At 39.4% G+C, this 25,685-nt stretch overlaps 2 protein-coding genes across 5 annotated transcripts in view; both read left to right on the top strand.

The window, feature by feature from the left end:
- The window catches only part of CCP110 (centriolar coiled-coil protein 110), a 30,217-nt gene extending 8,781 nt beyond the window's left edge, over positions 1-21,436 (top strand). The window contains exons 4-15 of one of the 3 annotated variants that reach the window (XM_003261485.2): positions 3,982-5,629; positions 8,742-8,872; positions 9,955-10,132; positions 10,682-10,821; positions 10,938-11,054; positions 12,859-12,960; positions 13,156-13,272; positions 13,869-13,942; positions 14,455-14,517; positions 15,984-16,043; positions 16,544-16,629; positions 19,232-21,436. In XM_003261485.2, coding sequence (XP_003261533.2) covers positions 3,982-5,629; positions 8,742-8,872; positions 9,955-10,132; positions 10,682-10,821; positions 10,938-11,054; positions 12,859-12,960; positions 13,156-13,272; positions 13,869-13,942; positions 14,455-14,517; positions 15,984-16,043; positions 16,544-16,629; positions 19,232-19,284 — 2,769 coding nt within the window. In that variant the 3' untranslated portion in view covers positions 19,285-21,436. The remainder of the gene's footprint in view (positions 1-3,981; positions 5,630-8,741; positions 8,873-9,954; positions 10,133-10,681; positions 10,822-10,937; positions 11,055-12,858; positions 12,961-13,155; positions 13,273-13,868; positions 13,943-14,454; positions 14,518-15,983; positions 16,044-16,543; positions 16,630-19,231) is intronic. The other 2 variants (XM_030800222.1, XM_030800226.1) reach the window with 2 other exon arrangements.
- A 2,176-nt stretch (positions 21,437-23,612) lies between these two features.
- VPS35L (VPS35 endosomal protein sorting factor like) overlaps positions 23,613-25,685 on the top strand; it is a 147,215-nt gene continuing 145,142 nt past the window's right edge. For both annotated transcript variants that reach the window (XM_030800208.1, XM_030800203.1), the window contains exon 1: positions 23,613-23,777. In XM_030800208.1, coding sequence (XP_030656068.1) covers positions 23,710-23,777 — 68 coding nt within the window. In that variant the 5' untranslated portion in view covers positions 23,613-23,709. The remainder of the gene's footprint in view (positions 23,778-25,685) is intronic.

Genomic DNA, 25,685 nt, shown 5'->3' with positions numbered 1-25,685 from the left:
ACACAATGGAACCATACACTGAATACAGTTGCTTATTGTTTGCATCTTATGACTCTAAAAACATTGGATTCTCAGTGACAAAATGATAGAATTGGGTATTATTGTTTACCCCAAACTAATTAGACTGTTGACTAAATGACCTTATTCTCATTCTTTGCTTAAGTAAATAACTGCCTCCAATTTTTTTTTGATGAAAACTCTTAGATACACAAAATGCAGTTTAGATAACATTGAATTCTTTAGATGCATCCTATATCTAAAAACTATTTAAACAACACGTCTACACCTTGTGCAGTTATTTTTAGATTTTTTTTTTTTTTTTTGAGACGGAGTCTTTCTCTGTCCCCAAGGCTGGAGTGCAGTGGCGCGATCTCGGCTCACCACAACCTCCACCTCCTGGGTTCACGCCATTCTCCTGCCTCAGCCTCCCGAGTAGCTGGGACTACAGGCGCCCGCCAACACGCCCGGCTAATTTTTTGTATTTTTAGTAGAGACGGGGTTTCACCGTGTTAGCCAGGATGGTCTCGATCTCCTGACCTCGTGATCCGCCCGCCTCGGCCTCCCAAAGTGCTGGGATTACAGGCTTGAGCCACCGCGCCCGGCCTATTTTTAGATTTGTATAAACAATTTGTTCTGATATGTGGATCATTTTGTACTAAAAAGAAAAACGAATTAGATTGAATGAATAATTTCTACAACATATAGCAGTGTTCTGCTGGTAACATCTTTTTGTTTTTTCATAATCTTAGGAGTTTGTGGTTTGTTTAATTCATATCAGATGACACGTGTATAATGAAACTTAAGGGTTCATTTCTCTGTTGGTAGTGTAAACCGAAGAAAATGACTGAGGCGAGTCTCAATCGATTTAGAAGTTTGTTTTGCCAAGGTTGAGGATGTGCCAAGGAAAAAGAGACAAAAGTTACAGTAGAATCTGTGGCTTGTGCTTTTCCAGAAGAGGTTTTGAGGACTTCAGTATATAAAGGGGAAAGAACAGCAGGAGGGGAAAGAGGAAAGAAAAAAAAGGAGGGTAGGTAATGAGATAAGTGATCACATTTTTGTGAGGCTTTGATTAGCACTCACTGAATCCACATGTCGCATGAGAAAGGTGGGGTTAGAGGAACAGTCAGTTATGCATTCATCTCAAGCTCAATAAATCTGCATTTTACATAGGATAAAGTAAGCAGAGTAGAGGCAGAAGTCAAATATACATTTGTCTCCAAAGGGATGATTTCTAGTCATCTTTGGACTTTGTCGGTATCTTGTCAGAGTGAGATTCAGCAGAACTCTGGGTTGGTGTAAAGATTTTGGGGCCTACGAGGAATTTCCTCATGAGCAATTTGCAAGAGAGTCTACCTGGGTAGATAGGTGGCCTTCTATTTTGCAGCTATCTGTTTAGGAATAAAAGGAAGGCAGTTTTTGTGTGACTCAGTTCCTAAGCTTTACTTTTTCCTTTGACATGTGATTTTCCATTTCAGTTACTCGAAACCCCTATGTAATGAGTCTTCAGAATCTGATGAAAAAGTCAAAGGAATATATAGAAAGAGAACAATCTAGACGCAGTCTGAGAGGTAGTATTAAGAGAATTGTTAATGAGAGTCATAGTGACTCTCATTTGACATAGTTAAGTTTAGGGTCCTGAGATTTTATTTCCCTTTCACAGTAGTATATAGTGTGTGGGTAGTAGATTTCATTTTGCAGATTATAATTACTGTCCATATTAAGTTTAAAAATATGTATTGAGTAGCACTAATTTAACATTAAGAGGTGAGTTTTTTACTTACTAGATATTTCCTGTGATTGAAATAAAAATGGCATATATTCTTGGTCCATTGAGGGAAGATAAAATATACTACTAATAAAATTGTTAAAAGAGCATGTATAATGTTGAACTGTAATGAATTAATTATTCAGATAGGAAAATTTTATATAATACAATTAGATTTCTGCTTCACCTGTAAAACCTAAGATTCTATGATAGATTTTTTTCTTGTTGTTATTTAACTTGTCTAACTAAAGGCTCGTTTTAGTGACGTATAAACAACATAGCTTCCGAATATCACAAATGTGAAATATTTTATATAAGGAAATCATCTGTTTTACTTAAACCTGTGAACATGTTCATGGATTTCATAAATATGCATCCTTTTTGTTTTATTTTGGTCCTGAGGCTGTGACTAATTATGTCTTGTACTGTTGATTGCATAGTACCTGGAAAGCTTTTTGCATCTTTTTTGTTTTATTTTGTTTCTGAGGTTGTGACTAAGTATGTCTTATTGTACTATGTATTGCATAGTACCTGGAAACCATTACCTGTCTTGGGATTTGTAAGGTAAAACAGGAGAGCCATGTGGTCTAGAAAAAAACAAGCACATTCAAAACAACCAAAAAATATTGTAATATTCAGACTTTTTTTTGAGACGTCGTCTCGCTCTGTCGCCCAGGCTGGAGTGCAGTGACGCAATCTCGGCTCACTGCAAGCTTCGCCTCCTGGGTTCATGCTATTCTCTTGCTTCAGCCTCCTGAGTAGCTGGGACTACAGGCGCCCACCACCAAGCCCAGCTAATTTTTTGTATTTTTAGTAGAGATGGAGTTTCACTGTGTTAGCCAGGATGATCTCGATCTCCTGACCTCATGATCCGCCCGCCTTGGCCTCCCAAAGTGCCGGGATTACAGGCGTGAGCCACCATGCCCGGCCAATATTCAGGGTTTTGATGTCTGTATTCATATGATAATACAATGATTTTTGCCAGTTTAATATACGGATGTATAATTACCTTTAGAAACTATCCTAGTTCTCTTTTTATTCTTTTGCAAAGTTGGATTATTTAGATACAAAATATCTATTTTTACATTCATTCATTCATTCATTTATTTATTTATTTTTCAGACAGAGTCTCACTCTGTCACCCAGGATGGAGTACAGTGATGTGATCTCAGCTCACTGCAACCTCCGCCACCTGGGTTCAAGTGATTCTCCTGCCTCAGCCTCCTGAGTAGTTGGGATTACAGGTGCCTGCCACCATGCCTGGCCAATTTTTGTATTTTTTGTAGAGATGAGGTTTTTGCCATGTTGGCCAGGCTGGTCTCGAACTCCTAGCCTCAAGCAGTTCACCTGCCTTGGCCGCCCAAAGTGCTGAGATTACAGGCATGAGCCATCTCACCCGGCTTTACATATATTTTACATTTTTTTTTCTCGTATATATAGTTGTTCTCATCCTTATGCACCAGATGTTTACCTATTTTGGCTGTTCCGAAACTCATTAACAAGTTGCTGTTTTAACTAAGCATCAATTAATCGAATTGAATTTTGTTTTAATGAATTGAGTTTTAAGTTGAAATATTTCTTATTTCTAAATAATTTAAGCTGCATGGCTGGGCTATTGTTTACTACAAACTTGCCTCATTTTATGGAGGGATTTTAGTTAAACTTTGGAGTAAGCATGTGGGTGCAGGAGTCTTATTACTGAATCATTTTTGCTTAATCAACGTCCTGGACAAGTTAGTCTTTGTTAGAGAGGGAATCGTTTAAGTAAGACATTTCATTGTTTGCTGTTTATTGCATATATTATTAACCTTGGATGATAGCTATCCTAGGAAGAACAGTTGGTTATGTTAATAACATATGACTAGAAGAAATGTAAGTGCTTCTATTCTAAAATTAAATTGCACATGGATATATGAATATATCTGTGTGTGTATACACATATATGTTCATATTTGTATCAGATTAGATGTTTCTTTTTATAACTCTTTTATAACTCTTTTAATAACTTAGGCAGGATGACCAGTAGGCATTTTTTCAATAATAATTTGAACCCCCTGTGATACAGGATACCGTAGAAACCTGTCATCTTAGTTTTTCTTTATGTTTTGAAATGTCAGAATTCTGAATCTTCAATTTCACTTTTATTTTAGAAAACAGTGAAATCAGAGACTTTTTGTGCAATGAGGAAATATTAATTTTTAAATTTCCTGTTTCAGGTTAGAAAAGCACCTAATGCTAGTGATTTTGATCAGTGGGAGATGGAAACAGTTTACTCTAATTCAGAAGTCAGAAACTTGAATGTTCCTGCTACATTTCCAAATAGCTTTCCAAGCCATACTGAACACTCTACTGCAGCAAAGCTTGATAAGATAGCTGGGATTTTGCCATTGGATAATGAGGACCAATGTAAAACTAATGGAATAGACTTACCTAGAGATTCAGAAGGATTTAATTCTCCGAAGCAATGTGATAGTTCCAATATTAGTCATGTAGAAAATGAAGCTTTTCCAAAGACCTCTTCAGCAACCCCACAAGAAACTCTTATTTCTGATGGTCTCTCCTCAGTAAATGAACAACAGGATCTACCACTTTTGGCAGAAGTCACCCCAGATCCCTATGTAATGAGTCTTCAGAATCTGATGAAAAAGTCAAAGGAATATATAGAAAGGGAACAATCTAGATGCAGTCTGAGAGGTACTATGAACAGAATTGTTAATGAGAGTCATTTAGACAAAGAACATGATGCTGTTAAAGTGGCTGACTGTGTAAAAGAGAAGGCCCAGTTGACAGGCAAACACTGTGTCTCAGTTATTCCTGACAAACCAAGCCTTAATAAATCAAATGTTCTTCTCCAAGGTGCTTCCACTCAAGCAAGCAGCATGAGTATGCCAGTTTTAGCTAGCTTTTCAAAAGTGGACATACCTATGCGAACTGGCCATCCCACTGTTCTAGAGTCTAATTCTGATTTTAAAGTTATTCCCACTTTTGTTACTGAAAATAATGTTATCAAAAGTCTTACAGGTTCCTATGCCAAATTACCTAGTCCAGAGCCAAGTATGAGTCCTAAAATGCACCGAAGACGTTCCAGGACATCATCAGCATGTCATATACTTATAAATAACCCAATAAATGCCTGTGAATTAAGCCCTAAAGGAAAAGAACAGGCAATGGACTTAATTGTTCAAGATACTGATGAAAACACAAATGTGCCCGAAATTGTGCCAAAGTTACCAACTGATTTAGCAGGAGTTTGTTCAAGCAAGGTTTATGTGGGCAAAAATACATCTGAAGTCAAAGAAGATGTGGTTTTAGGTAAATCAAATCAGGTATGTCAATCTTCAGGAAATCATTTAGAAAATAAAGTTATTCATGGACTTGTTACTGTGGAAGGTCAGTTAACATCCGATGAGAGAGGCGCACACGTAATGAACAGTACCTGTGCTGCGATGCCAAAGCTGCATGAACCATATGCCAGCAGTCAGTGTATAGCAAGTCCAAACTTTGGAACTGTGAGTGGACTCAAGCCAGCCAGTATGTTAGAGAAAAACTGCAGTTTGCAAACGGAACTGAATAAATCTTATGATGTAAAAAACCCTTCTCCTTTATTGATGCAAAACCAGAATACGAGACAGCAGATGGACACACCTACGGTGTCCTGTGGAAATGAACAATTTTTGGATAACAGTTTTGAGAAAGTTAAACGGAGACTTGATTTAGATATTGATGGTTTGCAAAAAGAAAACTGCCCTTATGTCATAACCAGTGGAATAACTGAACAAGAAAGGCAACATTTGCCAGAAAAAAGATACCCTAAGGGATCTGTCTTCGTTAACAAGAATAAAATGTTAGGAACTAGTTCCAAAGGTAAGGAATCTTTGAAGTGTTTGATACCTTCTATGCAGATAATACCTTTATTTTAATACTCTTAATTGACATTTTTGGGAAAAAATGGTCTTTATTCATATGGGCACTTAATTTTATTTATCTTATTAGAAAGCATATAGTCAGCTACAGTTTATTGCCATTTGATAGGCTTTCTTAAGGATTTTCTTGAGACAAGGTCTGGCTCTATCACCCCAGTTTGGAGTGAAGTGGCATGACTTCAGCTCACTGCAGCCTCCGCCTCCTGGGCTCAAGCCATCCTCTCACCTCATCCTCCCAAGTAGCTGGGACTACAGGCTCATGCCACCATGCCCGGCTGATTTTTGTATTTTTTGTACTGTAGAGATGGGGTTTCCGGCATATTGCCCAGGCTGGTCTCAAACTCGTGAGCTCAGGTGAGCCTCCCGTCTCAGCCTTCCAAAACTGTGGGATTACAGGCGTGAGCCATGGCACCCAGGATTTTCTTTTTTGAGACAGTCTGGCACTGTTGCCCAGGCTGGAGTGCAGTGGCACAACCTTGGCTAACTGCAACCTCCACCTCCCGGTCCAGGCAATTCTCATGCCTCAGCCTTCTGAGTAGCTGGGATTACAGGCATGAGCCACCATGCCTGGATGGATCTTCTTATTTAAATGATGAAGCATTCATAGTCCACTTGGTATTATTGAGAATATTAATAATTGGAGGAAACAGTTCTTTTTTTTTTTTTTTTTTTTGAGACAGTCTTGCTCTGTCGCTAGGCTGCAGTGCAGTGGCGGGTTCTCACCTCATTGCAACCTCTGCTTCCTGGGTTCAATTGATTTTCGTGCCTCAGCCTCCAGAGTAGCTGGGATTACAGGTGCGTACCACCTGGCCTGGCTAATTTTTATATTTTTAGTAGAGATGTGGTTTCGCCATGTTGGCCAGGCTGCTCTCAAGCTCCTGGCCTCAAGCGATCCACCTGCCTCAGCCTCCGAAAGTGCTGGAATTACAGGCGTGGCCACTGCACCCAGCCCCAAACAGTCTTGCCTGAAACATCACTTACAGTTTTAATTCACTGTATTGCTATGAGGTCTTTCTTTTGGACTATAGTTTCTAATGTTTATTTCAATTTGCTTTTTCATTTGTAGTATGAGCTTCATGTAATTGGCCCTTCAGTAAACACTTTAACATCAAATTATTAGACAAAGTATCAGAAATAAGGCTCTGAGTAGGTGGTTCAAGAATGGTTCTTTAGGCCGGCGCGGTTGCTCACGCCTGTAATCGCAGCACTTTGGGAGGCCGAGGTGGGTGGATCACTTGAGGTCAGGAGTTCGAGACCAACCTGACAAACATGGAGAAACCCCGTCTCTACTAAAAATACAAAAATTAGCTGGGCGTAATTGTGCACATCTTTAATCCCAGCTACTTGGGAGGCTGAGGCAGGAGAATTGGATGAACCCAGGAGGCAGAGGTTGCAGTGAGCCGAGATTGCACCATTGTACTCCAGCCTGGGTGACAGAGCCAGATTCCGTCTCAAAAAATAATAATAATAATAATAATAATAAAGGTTCTTAATAAAAATTATTTCAGTTTTTTTCTGTTGTATCCATTAACAGCAATTTATTAAAGCACGTTTTTCTCCTTCATTACCCCTTACTTTGTTGTCATGGTTGATAATTCTTTATTACTGATACAGAAGACATACAAATCAAGTAAATTAAGCTCTTAGGGCTTATGGGAAATACAGGGTTGGGTCAGACTGCTTAAAACTTGTGCAACTTTATTTTTTTTTAAATTTTTTTTTTTGAGACAGGGTCTTGCTCTGTCACCCAGGCTGGTTTGCTGTGGTGCGATCTCAGTTCACTGCAGGCCTGGGTTCAAGCGATTCTCTTGCCTCAGCCTTCCAAGTAGCTGAGATTTACAGGCATGCGCCACCACGCCCAGCTAACTGTTATATTTTTTGTGGAGACAGGGTTTCACCATGTTGGCCAGGCTGGTCTTGAACTCCTAGGCTCAAGTGATTAGCCCTCCTTGGCCTCCCAAAGTGCTGGGATTACAGGTTTGAGCCACCAGCCCTGGCCCATCCTGTGCAACTTTGTAAGAGCTCTAATAAAAACAACCACTGTTACCTGGGGAGCCAACTTGGATCCTCCAAGTAGACAGCATAGCAAGGTAAGAGGCTGCCTCAGTGAATATCAGGAGTACATAAGACCAACAGAGTGGAAATTTCTTTTGAGATGGAGTTTCACTCTTGTTGCCCAGGCTGGAGTGCAATGGTGCGATCTCAGCTCACTGCAACCTCCGCCTCCCAGGTTCAAGCGATTCTCCTGCCTCAGCCTCCCAAGTAGCTGAGATTACAGGCATGTGCTTGTATTTTTTTAGTAGAGATCGGGTTTCACCATGTTGGTCATGCTGGTCTCGAATTCCTGACCTCAATTGATCCACCTGCCTTGGCCTCCCAAAGTACTGGGATTACAGACATGAGCCACCACACCTGGCCCATACTTGGTATTTGTACATTTCAACATATCTTACCACATTCTATTTAGGAAGCTTGTATTGTCATAATGTTTTCTCTTAGTTAGTAACTAAAATATCTGGAATTTTAATGTCCAGTCCTTTTTGAAACCTCAAGCTGAGAAAGCTTTATACCATCAAGGAAACACTTTCTTTGAAAATCAAAACAAGGCAAAACTACAAGCTACAATACCAGAGATCCTGGAGGACAAGTGTCAAAAAAACAAATGGTGATAGGATGCAGTGGAGGACCACATCTGAAAGTTAAGTAGAGTCAGGAGAATCTTGTCTGAATATATAGTCCTGGGTCTGTCATTTCAGATCAGGATGGGATCTGCTGAATGAGTGGGTAAAAGTAATGCAATACAGGTCTTACTTTATTGAGTAGCATGAAATAAAAGGGGTGGAAAAGGTGATGCAATACAGGTCTTACTTTATTGAGTAGCATGAAATAAAAGGAGTGTGGTTCGAAGTAGAGACCCAGCTATATCTTGATTGTATTATGTCAGATCCAGGAATACTCTCTTGTCAGAAGGATAATTTAAATTGATGGTATAAAATATCAGATATTAGACTTGTAGTGAATTTTCTAAATTGAGGAAACATGTTTCTTTTCAGAAAGCGAGGAGTTACTAAAAAGCAAGATGTTAGCTTTTGAAGAAATGCGGAAGAGACTAGAAGAACAGCACGCCCAGCAGCTATCACTACTCATAGCTGAGCAGGAAAGGGAACAAGAAAGACTGCAAAAGGTGAGGAATGTGGAGGGAGATACAACTGGTAAGTGAAATTTAGCCAAGGATACCTGTGAATTTTGGTCATGTATAGAATACTTGTAATTTTTTCCTCCATATATCTTAAGGTAAGGGAGTCATTTTGATACGTGAATGGTATTTTTTGTCAAAATATGAAGTTTGATATTTAGATCCTTATCTAAAAGTAATTGCATAATTTATCGAGAATATTTTATTGAATCCTTGATTTAAAGCTTAATATTTTAAAAAGGTATTTTATAAATAGGTGCTAAAGTACACATTCCACAGGAGTTATATCATAAAAATGACACTCGTGCTGGGCATGGTATCATGAGCCTGTAGTCCCAGCTATGCAGGAGGCTGAGGTGGGAGGATTGCTTGAGCCCAGAAATTCAAGGCTGCAGTGAGCTATGATTTCGCCTTTGTGTAGCCACTGCACTCCAGCCTGGGCAACAGAGGGAGACCCTGTCTCTATAAAAAGAAAAAAAAAAGAACGACACTTGTTATAATATTATAATTAATAATTTATACATTATCACATATTAAATTATAGCCTGGGCGTGGTGGCTCACGCCTGTAATCCCAGCACTTTGGGAGGCTGAGGTGGGTGGATCACCTGAGGTCAGGAGTTTGAGACCAGCCTGGCCAACATATAGTGAAATCCCATCTCTACTAAAAAATACAAAATAGTGGTGCACACCTGTAGTCCCAGCTACTTGGGAAACTGAGGCAGGACAATCACTTGAACCCGCGAGGTGGAGATTGCAGTGAACCGAGATCGTGCCACTGCACTCCAGCCTGGGGGACAGAGCGAGATTCTGTTTCCTGAAACAAGAAAGAGGAGGGAGAGAGGGAGAGAGAGAGAGAGAGAAAGGAAGGAAGGAAGGAAAAGAAAAAAGAAAAGAAAAGAAAAAGGAGGGAGGGAAGGGAGAAGGAAGGAAGGATAATTTGAGGAAGAAAAACTTGAAATAAATAATAATTGCTGGTAATTACATGTACTTTTGGCTAAGCCTAAAATGATATCATTTTGGGACATAATTAAAAGGTTTAGCATGTTACAATAAACTGTTCATGTATAGGAAATAGAAGAGCAGGAGAAAATGTTAAAACAGAAGAAGGCAATGACAGCAGAAGCCTCTGAGTTGGACATTAACAATGCGGTGGAATTAGAATGGAGAAAAATAAGTGACTCTAGTTTGCTGGAAACAATGCTGTCTCAAGCGGACTCACTCCATACTTCAAATTCAAATAGTTCTGGTAAATATTTAAAAATCCTTTTACATTTGGGAAAATGATCCTACAGTAAGATATTTATTTGGCACACTGTAAGATTATATCTCCTGTTTTCAAATGATTCCATGTCCAACCCTCTTTGCCAGCTGCTTAGTAACCAGTGAAAAATGACATGATAGGAGATCAAAGACTTGTGAGCAGATGTTTGTGAGCAAAGATTACCTTTGCTAGGAAAAGATCAGGAAATTTGGCTCAGAGTCCAGTCTGATCATGCATGCAGCAGGTGATATACTTCAAGTGAATGCTCTCTCCTGAGTGATCTTGAATTACCTCTAATTCCCTAGTCCCTTTAAATAGCTTATCTTCATATCTCAATTATCCTGAGATGCTGTTTGTGTTGAAAAGATCCATCTGGTATGTAAGCTTTAAAGTCCATAAATATTTTAAGTCAGCAGGTGGGTCAGTTTTGGAGGCAGTTGTTATTCTTAATGAGTGTCACAAGTGTTTATTGGGATGTTCTTCGTATTCTAATTATATGACATCAAGTATAATACTATATGTATGTTTCTCTAGGTTTCACAAATTCTGCCCTGCAATATAGCTTTGTTTCTGCAAACGAAGCACCATTCTACCTCTGGGGATCATCAACTAGTGGCTTGACCAAACTCTCAGTAACAAGGCCTTTTGGAAGAGCCAAAACTAGATGGTCTCAAGTGAGTAAACTTAATGATACATGCCATCTATCTATTTATCTTTTCTTAAGAGCTATATTATCTTAGACTGTATAAATGAACACCAATAAACATTGTGTCTGTCTTCTTTCTCCTAGGTTTTTAGTCCAGAAATACAAGCAAAATTTAACAAAATAACTGCGGTGGCAAAAGGATTTCTTACTCGTAGACTTATGCAGACAGATAAGCTGAAGCAACTTCGACAAACTGTAAAAGTAAGATTCCTGTAAATCATTTGTATTTCGCTTCTGTCTTAGTTTCTATCAGTCTTATGATAGCTGAGCTAACAGAGTAGTTCAGAACTTAAACGCTTTTTAATCATTGTAATCTAGGCAGTTTTAGAAGTCTGATTGTTTGTTTCGGGAAGTCAGGGACCCCAACCGGAGGGACCAGCCGGAGCCGCAGCAGAGGAATATGAATTGTGAAGATTTCATTTTAATATGGACATATATCAGTTCCCAAATACTTTTATAATTTCTTATGCCTGTCTTCAATCACTGAACATAAATTGTGAAGATTTCATTTTAATATAGACATTTATCAGTTCCCAAAATTAATACTTTTATAATTTCTTATGCCTGTCTTTAATCTCTTAATCCTGTTATCTTCATAAGCTGAGGATGTACATCACCTCAGGACCACTATTGTGTTAACTCTACAAATTGATTGCAAAACATGTGTTTTTGAACAATATGAAATCAGTGCAACTTGAAAAAGAACAGAATAACAGCGATTTTCAGGGAACAAGGGAAGACAACCATAAGGTCTGACTGCCTGCGAGGTCAGGCAAAATAGAGCCATATTTTTCTTCTTGCAGAGAGCCTATAAATGGACGTGCAAGTAGGGAAGATATCGCTAAATTCTTTTCCTAGCAAGGAATATTAATAATTAATAACCTGGGGAAGGAATGCATTCCTGGGGGGAGGTATGTAAATGGCCGCTCTGGGAGTGTCTGTCTTATGTGGTTGAGATAAGGACTGAAATATGCCCTGGTCTCCTGCAGTACCCTCAGGCTTACTAGGATTGGGAAACTCCACCCTGGTAAATTTGTGGTTGGACCAGTTCTCTGCTCTCGAACCCTGTTTCCTTTTGTTTAAGATGTTTATCAAGACAATACGTGCACAGCTGAACATAGACCCTTATCAGTAGTTCTGATTTTGCCCTTGTCCTGTTTCCTCAGAAGCATGTGATCTTTGTTCTCCTTTTTGCCCTTTGAAGCATGTGATCTTTGTGACCTACTCCCTGTTCTTGCACCCCCTCCCCTTTTGAAGTTCTTAATAAAACTTGCTGGCTTTAAGGCTCAGGTGGGCATCACGGTCTTACCGATATGTGATGTCACCCCCAGAGGCCCAGCAATAAAATTCCTCTCTTTGTACTCTTTCTCTTTATTTCTCATCCGGCTGACACTTATGAAAAATAGAAAGAATCTATGTTGAAATATTGGGGGCTGGTTCCCCTGATAATTGTTAATCTTTCTTAGATAATATTATGAATAACATGTAAATGAAGCAGTTTGTGTGTTTTTGACTTGCTTGAAAGTGAGTGCTGTTTGACTTCTAATAAGTAATAGTTTTATTTATGTTCTTAGTACAGTTGGTCCTCTATCTCTGGGTTCCACATCTGTGGATTCAACCAACCATGGATCAAAAATAATTCAGAAAAAACAAATGATGGTTGTGTCTGTACTGAACATGTACAGATTTTTTTTTCCTTGTCATTATTTCCTAAACAATGTAACAACTATTTACATAGCATGTACATTTATTAGGTATTTTAACTAATCTAGAGATGATTTAAAGTATATGGGAGATGTGCTTAGGTTATATGCAGATAACTATTTTATATAAGGGACTCCAGCATCCTTGGATTTTGGGATCTGAGGGATTCCTGGAACCAGACCCCCATAGATACTGAGGAAAGACTGTAATTTTGGATTGACTGAGAAAAAAAAAAAAGGAAACTCCAGTGATCACAAATCTTTCTAGAAAAATGTTTTTGAAGGAGCATTTCTTTTTTCAGGATACTATGGAATTCATAAGAAGTTTTCAGTCAGAAGCACCGTTAAAGAGAGGCATTGTTTCAGCTCAAGATGCTTCACTTCAGGAAAGAGTGTTAGCTCAGGTAAATACATGGATCCTGAAGGCTTTTAAGACATGGACATATTATATTTCTCCTTTTTTATTTAATCACTGAAAATAGGTTTCAATGAAAACTATTTTAATCTTTTTCTATAAATAAGTGTACATGGTATATAGTATTCCTGAACTCTAACCTCATCTTTTAAATGTATACAATATTTTCTTCTCTTGTGCCTAGTTGCGAGCTGCCCTGTATGGTATTCATGACATATTCTTTGTAATGGATGCAGCTGAAAGAATGTCTATTCTACATCATGATCGAGAAGTTCGCAAAGAGAAAATGCTCAGGCAAATGGTATGTTATATGATTTCTAATGAATAGAGTTCTTCTGGGTTTAGGGTAATTGATACTAAATGTCAGTTTTGGTTGACTTCAGCACCCTTCTGATAATTCTTAAGCACAAGTAATTCCTGGAATTACTAGCAACATTTAAATCTGTAGACAGATTTAAAAGAATTACATCATTTAAGAATTACATACTGTTTTCTGATTGGATTTTAGAGTTGAAGCTTTGAATGTTTTGCTCAGATGGCTTATACAATCTATCAGCTGCTCCTAATTGAATTTCCTTGAATTCAATTATAATGTGGGTTTTGCTTTTTTTGAAATCTGAGTTAGAAAACAGGCTCCAAGTTAATTTGAAGTATATCAGAGTTTGTGATTTGAATCAATTATCTTAGTGTGATTGGCAAGCAAGCAAAATTTACATAATTCTAATTATTTAATTCTTAGAATTAGACTGATTCAAAAATACAAAACAAGATGATTTAACTAAATTAAAAATGTTAGTAGAGAGAAACTTTGCCAGGCAATTTGGGATCATTCTGTATTATAATATAGTGGTATTAATTGGTTCCAGTAGGGTTTGACATTACTTTTGTCTATTAAAGGATAAAATGAAAAGTCCACGAGTGGCTCTTTCAGCTGCAACACAGAAGTCTCTTGATAGGAAGAAATACATGAAGTAAGTTTTTTGTATCATGTCATGTTAGTTATCAAACCAATTAATTTTAGTCATCTGTTGGTCTACTTGCATAAATTTAGAAATAGAGTTAATTTTTCTGCAGTTGAGCTGATAGAAATCCCCTTTATATAAAGAAATTTATTAAAATCAGGTGCTAAAATCTCATTCATCTTAGATGAATTTATTTACTAAATTTGACAACATTCAACTCATATAACTGATAGCTGATCAATCTTAAAAACAGTTAATCTTTATATTCAGTGCCTAAATATATTCCTTTTCTGATGTCCTAAAGGTTTCTTGGGAATAAAGACTTAATGGGAAAAATATCTTAATAACTTTTTAAAAAAATTCTTCGTTCTTGAATGCAGTCTTTAATATGCTTAGTACAGGTCTTCCAGTAGTACACTAGCTTCTAAATGATGATGTTTCTGTCATCCTGTATTACATTTGTAAGCATGTTTTCTTCCCTTCTCTAAATACATTATGTCCTTATTTTTATATTGTGTTAGAGCTGCTGAAATGGGAATGCCAAATAAGAAATTTCTGGTTAAACAAAATCCTTCTGAAACAAGGTGAGAAAAATCACTTAATGAGAGGCTTTTTGTTTTTTATAGAAAAAAAAAATTGGCTGGGCACGGTGGCTCATGCCTGTAATCCCAGCACTTTGGGAGGCCAAGACGGATGGATCACCTGAGGTCGGGAGTTTGAGACCAGCCTGACCAACATGGAAAAAACCCCATCTCGACTAAAAATACAAAATTAGCTGGGCGTGGTGGCACATGCCTGTAATCCCAGCTACTCAAGAGGCCGAGGCAGGAGAATCACTTGAACCCAGGAGGCAGAGGTTGCAGTGAGCCAAGATTGCGCCATTGCACTCCAGCCTGGGCAACAAGAGTGAAACTCTGTTTCAAAAAAAAAAAAAAATTAAAAAATTAAAATTTAAATCCCAAACTTCATTTTTGTTGACTTTGTTCTACTTGACATCAATAGAACACTTCTTGCTGAATTGGGTCGGGGGTGGTCCTCAGGCTCAAGATTCATACCAATACCTGGCCATATACCTGGTCACATGTCAGACCAGATGTGCCTGGAGCTTTTGTAGGACATGCTATCTGTGGTAGAAATTTTGAGCGTGATATGTCTTGAGTTCAGTTACACAGTCCAGAGGATATTTGATACTTATTTAAAAACCTCAGAAAGCTAACTTAAGCTGGGCCGGGAGCAGTGGCTCATGCCTGTTATCCTAGCACTCTGGGAGGGTGAGGCGGGTGGATCACGAGGTGAGGAGTTCAAGACCAGCCTGGCCAAGATGGTGAAACCCTGTCTCTACTAAAAATACAAAAATAAAAGATACAAAAAGCCGGGTATGATGGCGCATGCCTGTAATCTCAGCTACTCAGGAGGCTGAGGCAGGAGAATTGCTTAGCGAGGCGGAGGTTGCAGTGAGCCAAGACTGCACCACTGTACTCCATCCTGGGTGACAGAGCAAGACTCCGTCTCAAAAAAAAGCTAACTTAAGATGGGCACAGTGGCATGCTCTTATGGTCCCAGGTACTCAGGAGGCTGAGGCAGGAGGATAGTTTAAGCCCAGAAATTCAAACCAGTATGGGTAACATAGTAAGACCCATCTCAAAAAAAATAAATAAATAAAAAATAAAACTAAAAAGCGAACTTTAATATTTCTGACCTGTTTTTTACTCCTGTAAAATGAGAGCTATACTTTCTTCTCTCACTGGTTTGAAGGGAAAAGTTAGCTTTTGTAAAGCATATGTATAAGAAAATTATCTAAAAGCACAAGGGTTAGTCTATATGTTGGACATTTCTTTGCTGATAAAAACCTAAGGTTTGGACTCTTAGTGAGCAAAATGTAAGTATCATATTAATATGCTTTAGTCGATTTGCTCTGCTTTGTGGTAATATATAGGCCATATTATTGCATAGTTGACCTTTACCTTACGGTCATCATCTTTCATCCGTTGAAAGAAAATGGGAAAAAATGGAGTTTAACCTTTTAATTTTTTATTTAATTTGTCAACAGAGTCCTTCAGCCAAACCAAGGACAGAATGCACCTGGTCATAGGCTACTTAGTAGACAAGGGTAAGAATGCCACACACGGGTATTGAAAACTACGGAAACCAAGATTAGATTTGAGAGGGAAAAATAAATCTAGTGTTCTTTACGTAAAGGATAATGGTTTTTCAATGGGATTTCTTTTCTTTATAGCATTGGGAAAGATATTTTAAAGTTTTGTCTTCAAATGTAACCCTCTTGGTGTACTGTTGTGTATTCTTATTACTGTCTTATGTTGGCATGTTTTGACTTTTCATTTCATACCATTTTACTCATAAAGTATTTTAAATATCCATATAGTAAGTTCAGCATCACCGAAGTGATTCTCCAACAGAGTATGACTCATGCTTATAGTCTCCTGCTGAAGCCAGAGTTTAGCTTTCCTTACTGTGCGCATGCATGAGACTTCAGTTCTTTTCAAGCTTATTTGTGCTTTGGACAGTTGATGCAATGTGATTGCTTTCTTTGAATTTTGAACATTTAGACCTTAATGCCAGTGACTTATTAATTTTTTTATATTCAATTAGAACCCCTAAGACAACAGTGAAGGGGGTTGTGCAAAATAGACAGAAGCCTTCAAAGAGCAGAGTGCCTAACAGAGTGCCTGTTTCAGGTTTGTAGAAAATAAATTCCTGAAGCCCATTCAATAGAAGGAAGTGCACAAGCTGCCCCATAACTCAGGCCACAGAAGTGGAATAGATTGTCTTTCCTTGCCACCATAATTTTGGCATATTCACAGTCATCTTATTAGTGTTCTTTGGTCTTTGCATTGTATGGCAGTCAGGAAGTCTTAGTAACTAAGTGTGATTCCAGTCTTCATTTCCATAATATTTCTATGGAAAGCACCATGTATTTTTCATTCTGAAAAAATTGTAGAATTTGCCATGCTTAATTCAGAAAACCTTTTTATTTAATGAATAAAAGATAATGATCATCTCTGGTGCTAAGTCTGTGCATTGTCTGTTCAGCTTGGGGAAGTGTATCTGCACATAAGGGGATAAAACTTTCTCCCTCGGACTGTAAGATCACATGTGAATATGCCAGTGGGAGGAGGGCTTCATATTTTGCTCAGTCCAAAGCTTGAGCTAAATCTCTCCTTATGTTCATTATTTGAGGATTAAGAGCTAAACTAAACACTGTATTTTAAAATTCTGTTTATGGTGGCAAGAAGACAAACTCATTCTTGAGCTAATTCAAAGCTCTTAACCAAATGCTTTAATATTTTTTAGGTATCTTTGTTAAGACACTTTGATTAAGCTCACTTAAAAATTATGTGATCCATTTAAGAATACTTTCCAAATGTTGTGCTTTAACTATACTGCTTTCTAGACATTTACAAGAAACCTAAATTAATCACCAGGCATTGAAGATTAAACCTTTAATCAATTTTAATCTTTCCATTAATATACAATTAGGCAAATTTTAGAGCTTTTATTACTAAGCGATTTCCTTCAAATTAGGAGGGAACAAGCTATTGATTGTAACTTTGAAATGATGGCTGACCTTTTGTATGTAGGTAGTGAATGTAATTCATAGTGTCACACATATATAGGATAATTTAAAAGGTCATCTTTGGAAATCATTGTGAGTGACAGTTAATGGAATTGTCTTAAAGGATTACATAGCTGAAGATACTGTTTACTCCAGAGGCAGTCAGAATAAGCTAGTTTGAAAGATAACCATTTGAAAGGACTCAGAGCAAACACCAGACCTGTGGAATTTTAAGACATTTTCTGTTTTTCTCATGTTAGTATTCTATATTGCACTGAAACTTAGCAAGTTGGAAAATCATTGAGGAATTAGTATTGTTTTGCCTGATATCAATTTGCCACAGTGACTACTCTCCATGTTCTTTTCTCATGCATTTCATCTCCACTATTTGTCACTTGTGAACTTACAAGCAAAATAGCAAGTACTGTTTTTATTCAGCAATACTCAACAGTATAAAGGATGTATAGTCAGTCATTGAAGTTAGTAACATACAATGAAGTTCATTATTTTGAACTATTGAGATTTAATTGCATTGCAACATAATTATTAATACAAATGAACTTAACCCTTGAATTAATATGTATCTAAACAAGTACAAAAGTCTGTTGCTGTTGTTTTCTAAAGATTTACTTATACATGAGTGCATATTTAGACAATTGAAAGAAACTAAATAATTGTATTCTTTTTTTTTTTTTTGAGACAGAGTCTCGTTCTGTTGCCCAGGCTGGAGTGCATTGGTGTGATCTTGGCTCACTGCAATCTCCACCTCCCGGGTTCAAGCCATTCTCCTGCCTCAGCCTCCCGAGTAGCTGGAATTACAGGCGCATGCCACCATGCCCAGCTAATTTCTTGTATTTTTAGTAGAGATGGGGTTTTACCATATTGGCCAGGCTAGTCTTGAATGCCTGACCTCAGGTGATCCGCCCACCTCGGCCTCCCAGAGCTCTGGGATTACAGGTGTAAGCCACCGCGTCCAGCCAGAATTGTATTCTTTTATATAAACTGAGAGTTTGGGATATTGGCTGGTTAAAATGCTAACTATGAATCTGAACACAGGAATCCACTGTCACTCTTGAAAGATTACTCTTTCCTGCTTAGAGTTTTAATGGTCTGAATTATGTTTTAAACAAATTTGAAATTATGTTTTGATTTGCTCTAAATGGAGGCAAATCCTTTGTTAAGCAATTAATAGAAAACTAACTTTTGTTATGATAGAATATCATCATACTCTTACACTGAAGTAGAATTCTAAAATGTTAAAGTATGCTGCAAAGCATTTAGTTATTTATAGTTTTACAAACCTAAATTGCAATATCTGATGTTATCGTAAGTGATCTTTGACTTACAGTTTTAAAACACATTTCTTCATTTGATGTTTTGTGCTTGCCTAGAGTTTATATAGTGAAATTCAGAAACCACTAATCAAAGCAGAGTAGGAGGTGGTCATGCAAAATGGTTAAGTAAAATAACACATCAGGTGGAACTGGGTTATCAGAGTTCTTACTTCTAGCTCTGTTCCTTAGGCAAGTGCTCTCCTATGCCTCAGTTTAATTACCCTTAAAATGGTCATAACAATTTCTACCTCAGGATGATTCATATAAGGATTAAATATGATAATGTATATTGCCTAGCTCAGTGTTTGTTCCAGAGTAAAAACTCATTAAATTGTATCATTATAGAAAACCTCCCATTGAGAAGTAATACTAGTTTTGCTCTATTTTTAGGAGTATATGCAGGAAAAATCCAAAGAAAGCGGCCAAATGTTGCGACAATTTAAGAAGACAACATTCATTAGGATAAAACGGGGGGAAGGATTATTATTCATGTTATTTTCCCTGCCCAAGACTTTATTTAACCCTGGACTCTGTTTACACAGACAAAGTGACATCAGAAGGCTGAGCACTTATCTGGATCATTTGGTCAGTTTGGTAATTCCTGCTCCACGCCCCTATTTTCCTCTTAATAGTAAGTTTGGGTGAAGACAAATTAGTGTTTAGTAATTGCATCATCTCTGTGCTTACCTATACAAACATAAGTTTATTTTATATGCCCAGATGTCTACAGAGACCCTTTTTGTAAACATCAAGGACATTTGGGTTTACTTTTACAGAATATTGAAAAGATAAGACAAATTATAAATAAGTTCTAAAACAAATTTAATTCATCTCTGCATAGTGATTTTTGAATTTGATTCAAAGGGAAATTATTGCAGAAGAATGCCTTTCCCTCATTTTATAACTTTAAAAACTTGGATTAACCGCTCAATGTCCACATTCTTTAACTTACAGTATAACGATGTAGCCAATTGTGGTCCACTAAAACCTACAGAAGTTAATGTGGGTCACCATTTTGGTCAGAAGCATACATTCCGGTCAACAACTAGTTGTCTTACAGAAATGTTAGGCTTCATGTATGTTACCCCAGTACTGTTAGAAACATTTGTACTAGGTTATAAGATCTTTCTGTGACAGGTAACAAATTTGGGGAAGACAGCACAATCTTCTTGAATGTAGCTCTTGGGAATGCATTATTACATCCATTTCTGTAACATAATAATATGTTGCATGCAGTTATATTTTCTATTTAGTTTGTATGTTTTGTTCTTCATAGTCTTTTTTCTAGCATGCTTGATTTAGGAGAGAATAAAGGGCTATATAATAATAAATCCAGATTTCAGGATAAGAATATTACCTGGTTAAAATTCTGCATTGCTTAAAGACACCCATGTTTAAGATTTTTTATCACTAACATATCCATTAAAAGTATCAACTGGCCGGGCAGGGTGGCTCACGCCTGTAATCCCAACACTTTGGGAGGCCAAGGCGGGTGGATCACCTGAGGTCAGGAGTTTGAGACCAGCCTGACCAAACATGGCGAAACCCCATCTGTACTGAAAATACAAAAATTAGGCATGGTGGTACATGCCTGTAGTTCCAGCTACTTGGGAGGCTGAGACAGGAGAATTGCTTGAACCTGGGAGGCAGAGGTTGCAGTGAGCTGAGATTGTGCCATTGCACTCCAGCCTGGTTAACAGAGCGAGACACTGTCTCAAAAAAAAAAAAAGTATCAACCAACAAATGTTACCAAGAAAACATGACTTCATGAGGGAGAATGTCACTATTAATTTATCATACCATTTCCAAAAAGGGCTTTGTGCTTTTCACACAAAATTGGGACAGTGTATATTTAATCTAATTTAAATTTTAAAGAGATACTGGTATTTTGAAAATGCAGCCTATATATATTCTTAATATCCTTTTAAGAATATGGAGATGAAGATTGTTTTCTCCAATTTTCTGTGCCATTTTAAATTTAACTTTGACATCCAGCTATAGACAGAAATAATAAGCCACCCTGGGTGTAAACTTGATTTTCTTTATTCAGATGTATCATGTATTGAATGAGTGAACCAGAAAATTAGAAGATGGTCAAAAAAAGTCCAAGTTACCAATTTTTTAAAATTTATAGGCAAAGTATAAAATTGTCTTAATATGATAAACTGTGCTTTATCATTCTGAAAACTCAGGATACAGCTTATTCATAGCATTGTGGGTCTCTCCAGTAAGAAAGATGCTAAAAGTTTTGTGCACTTTTTGTGTGTGTAATGCAAATTAGTTAAAACAAATAGTATGTTTTGGAGAAAGTTAAAACTAGCTTTAGAGTAAGGATGAGAAACTTGAGTGTGTTTTTAATTTAAAGATAAAAGCGTGTGTTTTACACATTCTTTTTTGGTGTTCATAGCTTTTTCTTATACAAGTGCCAGACACTGTTTGTGCTTTTGATGGATTTTTATTTATATACATTTTTTTGCTTATTTTTACTTTGAGTGGAATGTTCATTAATGTAAATTGTATTTATTTTTATATTTTTATTTTCACTAGTTTTGCTTCTAGGCAAAAAGCAAAATAAACTTTTCATCTTAAAGAAAATCTAGTTTGATTGTTTTTATTTACCAGGGGAAGGACTATTAAGAAATAGGCCAGGCATGGTGGCTCATGCCTGTAATTCCAGCACTTTGGGAGGCCAAGGTGGGTGGGTCATGAGATCAGGAGTTTGAGACCAGCCTGGCTAACATGGTGAAACCCCATATCTACTAAAAATACAAAATTAGCTGGGCGTAGTGATGCATGCCTGTAGTTCCAGCTACTTGGGAGGCTGAAGCAGGAGAATCACCTGAGCCTGGGATGGGGAGGCTACAGTGAGCCGAGATTGTGCCACTGCACTGCAGCCTGGGTGACAGAGCAAGACTCCATCTCAAAACAAAACAAAAAAGAAATAGATATTAGCCAGGCATGGCGGTTCACATCTGTAGTCCTAGGTACTCTGGAGGCTGAGGCAGGAGGATCACTTGAGCCCAGGAGTTACAGGCCACAATGAGCTATAATTGCACCACTGCACACCAGCATGAATGAGACTTTGTCTCCAAAACAAAAAAGAAAAAAAGAAACAGATAGTGAAAAGTATTTGGCCAAAACAAATATTGTATATAATCATTCTTTACAAGTTCCATGAAAGATATATCTCATTATTTAATATGTCCCCTGGGCCAGGTGTGGTGGCTCACGCCTGTAATCCCAACACTTTGGGAGGCCAAGGCGGGAGGATCACCTGAGGTCGGGAGTTTGAGACCAGCCTGGCCAACATGGTGAATCCCCGTCTCTACTAAAAGTTGGACTTTTCGGAAGGTAAAACTCAAGTCTGGAAATGTCTTAACTTATTAAGAGATAGAAGCCTGCTAAGGGAAGGAGAGGGAGAAAAGAGAATGCGAAGGTTGAAGCTCACATCAAAGCTGTTAATTTGTACAACTTTAAGAATCCTCCTTTTGTTACTGCCTAATCATGTAGTGTGAGCCTAGGAAAAGGCTCTTCACCTTGACCTCTTACTGAGATGTTGTATGTGATAACATGCACGGCTGTATGGGAAGAGCTCCTCACTTTCCCGTGGCCACCCTTTAACCCTTGTTCACTTCCAGTGTTGGGAATAGTAGGTATGACTGGAAATACTTTCCTACTCATACTGAGCTGAACAGTGGAGGGCCCGTTCCGTAGATAATCCTTTTCCCTGTCATAGGTCACCATCCCATGAACAACCACAGACCACCACCCCCGAAGGAAAAGTAAGAGTTATAAAAACATTGAATGCTTTCTCTCTAAGGGACCATAATGGATATCTAAGGAAGTTATAAAAGTAATACTTAAAAAAAAATTTTTTTTTGAGACGGAGTTTTGCTCTTGTAGCCCAGGCTGGAGTGCAATGGCGCAATCTCGGCTCACTGCAACCTCTGCCTCCCGGGTTGGAGCAATTCTCCTGCTTCAGCCTCCCGAGTAGCTGGGATTACAGGCGTCCGCCACCATGTCCAACTAGTTTTTGTATTTTTTAGTAGAGACGGGGTTTCACCATGTTGGCCAGGCTGGTCCCGAACTCCTGACATCAGGTGACCCACCCGCCTCGGCCTCCCAAAGTTCTGGGATTATAGGCCTGAGCCACCGCTCCCGGCCTAAAATAATTTTTAAAAACGTTCTGTGGTCGAAATGGATATCCACCTTCCTAGAAACACTGCTTTGCCAAGTTGGATGAAATGCGAACCCTAATTTCCCCACGTGCATTAGCTGTAGTCAATCATATTGGATCTAGGGCAGCCCTTGGTTGCTAGTCGTGGGAAGGGCATTCTGCAAGTGCCTAAAACCGCCCGCAAAGCAGTGGGTAAAGCAGCGGCCTAGAGGGGGCATGGCTGACCCACGCCAAACAGCGCATTAGCCGCAAAACCAGGTGCTGGCTGAACCTCAGTTTGCGTCTTCGCTCCGCCGCCTTCTGGGGTCCTTTCTGCCTCTAGAGGACGCGGGTGGGCTAAGCAGCAGTCATGCCCTTTACCATCATGACGCCCGCAGGCGGGACCACCCGGCACTGTAGACAGCTGCCCTTTACAATCATGGCTCATAGAAACTCTACGGCACTGCGGCCGTGGCCGACGTTGCTCCTCAGAAGCATGGCGTCGGCGGAAGTTGTAACCCGGGCTATCCAGAGCGGGCAGCTGCCCCTCACAAGCATGGCGTCTGCTGAAAATGAAGCCTGTGCTGTGCGGAGCGTCGTCTGACCCTCACAAGCATGGCGTTTGCAGAACGTGCAGTGCGGCCTCTGCGGGGCGGGCAGGTGCCCTTCACAAACATGGCGGCCGGGCGGTGCGGGGCGTGGCGGGGTCTGGATGGGAAGCCGAGCAGACGGCCCCAGAACAAGCGGTCATGTGACTGGGAAGATGGCCGTCTTTCCTTGGTAAGGAAGCAGCGGCGGGTGGGCTTTGGGGAGGAGCTGTCCTTAGTTGTGATGGGGTCGGCCTGGGTCTGAGAGTGTGAATTCCTCTCTTGCGGGTTCTGGTGGTCGACCGCCCACCCCCAAGTTGTCTTGACCGTAGAATCCCTGGCCGCTACCGCGGTCCAGCGGAGCAATCTGAAGCCAGACTGGCGGGTTCTTGGTTCTTTCCCCGTCTGCTGCCTCTCTGCGCCTTCCACGGGCCCCTGTCCATTCATTCCCTAAAGAAAACTTGAGTTTCCAGGCTTCCGCGTCCCCAGGAGTTGGCCCGGGTTCTGGGGTCGCTGGATGAGGGTAATGGTGGACTCAGCTCTAAGTCTGGACGAGTCGGGAGATCTGGCTGTTGGTCAGTTTCCTGAGCTCCTCTGTTCACCTGGAGACTTGCTTTTCTCATCTGTAAAACGGCCACCATTCATCCTACCCTAAGCACAGCCCTCAGACTTATCCCTTGGCCTCAAGGAGCTGACAGTATAATGGGGCAGACACACAGTAGAGGGATGTCCAAAGAAGGCATTCGGATGAGGCACCAAGAAGGAAGTGATTATCCCCACCAGGGGGCTAGGGGAAGGCTAGAGAGGAAGAGTTAAATTGGGTCTTGGAGGATGAATAGGAGTTCACCATAGGGGAGGGCGTGGCGTGTGCCTGGTTGGCAGGCCCATAGGTCCCTTGTGGTTGGAGTAGCTAGGAGTGAGTGACTGAAGCTTCAGGGTTCAGCAGGTGGTATGTGTGTGAGTGAAGAACTTGAGGAAGTTGTGTTGTTGATGATAGTGGGATTTGGGGACGGGGAATCTCTCCTGCATCTCAGAAAGCGAGATAATTTACTTTCTCTTCAAATGATGTGAAGTAGCTTAGATTAAATGAGCAAATGAAAGACCTTAGAAATAATCAGTTACAACCTTTGCTTTTGAGCTTGATAAACAGTTCATTTTGTCTTATTCCTTTCATTTGCCCAACACTTAAGAGACTGCTTCCTTGACACGCTACAGCAGCATTGAATGCCTCTGAGCACTTCCACACCCTGAGGTTTTTTTGTTTTTTTTTTTTCAGTTAATAGTCATGCTGGCTGGGTACAGTGGCTCACGCCTGTAATCCCAGCACTTTGGGAGGCCGAGGCTGGCGGATCAACTGAGGTCAGGGGTTCGAGACCAGTCTGGCCAACATGGCGAAACCTAATCTCTACTAAAAATACAAAAATTAGCTGGGCTAAATTAGTGGTGGCACGCACCTGTAATCCCAGCTACTTGGGAGGGTGAGGCAGGAGAGTCGCTTGAACCTGGGAGGCGGAAGTTGCAGTGAATGGAGATCATGCCACTGCAGTCCAGCCTGGGCAACAGAGTGAGACTCTGTCTCAAAAAAATAATAAAAAATAAAAAAGTCATGCTGGCTTGACCAAAAAGCTAACCAAAAACATGAGAAACATTTGACTTCAGTGGATTTATCTGGAGTTTGCAGTCAGAAAATCCAGGAAGATGCTGTCTTAATCTCTGCATCCCAGTACATTTTTACCTTTGGAATTTTAATTTTATATTACAAGCAGGCAAACAGGTGCCATAACGCTTTTAGTGTTTAGGGTCTCTATAGTTCCTAATCTGGCCGTGCTCTAAACATTTTGTTGTTGTTTTTGTTGAGACGGAGTCTCGCCCAGGCTTGAGTGCAGTGGCGTGATCTTGGCTCACCGCAAACTCCGCCTCCCGGTTCAAGTGATTCTTCGCCTCACTCTCCCGAGCAGCTGGAATTACAGGTGACGCCACCACGCCAGGCTAATTTTTGTATTTTTAGTAGAGACGGTGTTTCACCATGTTGGCCAGGCTGGTCTCGAACTCCTGACCTTAAGTGATCCGCCCACCTCGGGTTCCCAAAGTGCTGGGATTA

The sequence above is a fragment of the Nomascus leucogenys genome, chromosome 2 (genome assembly GCF_006542625.1).
Source record: "Nomascus leucogenys isolate Asia chromosome 2, Asia_NLE_v1, whole genome shotgun sequence".
Lineage (NCBI taxonomy): Eukaryota > Metazoa > Chordata > Mammalia > Primates > Hylobatidae > Nomascus > Nomascus leucogenys.
Note: the sequence above shows the minus strand (reverse complement) of the source record. Positions and strands in the feature narration are given on the sequence as shown.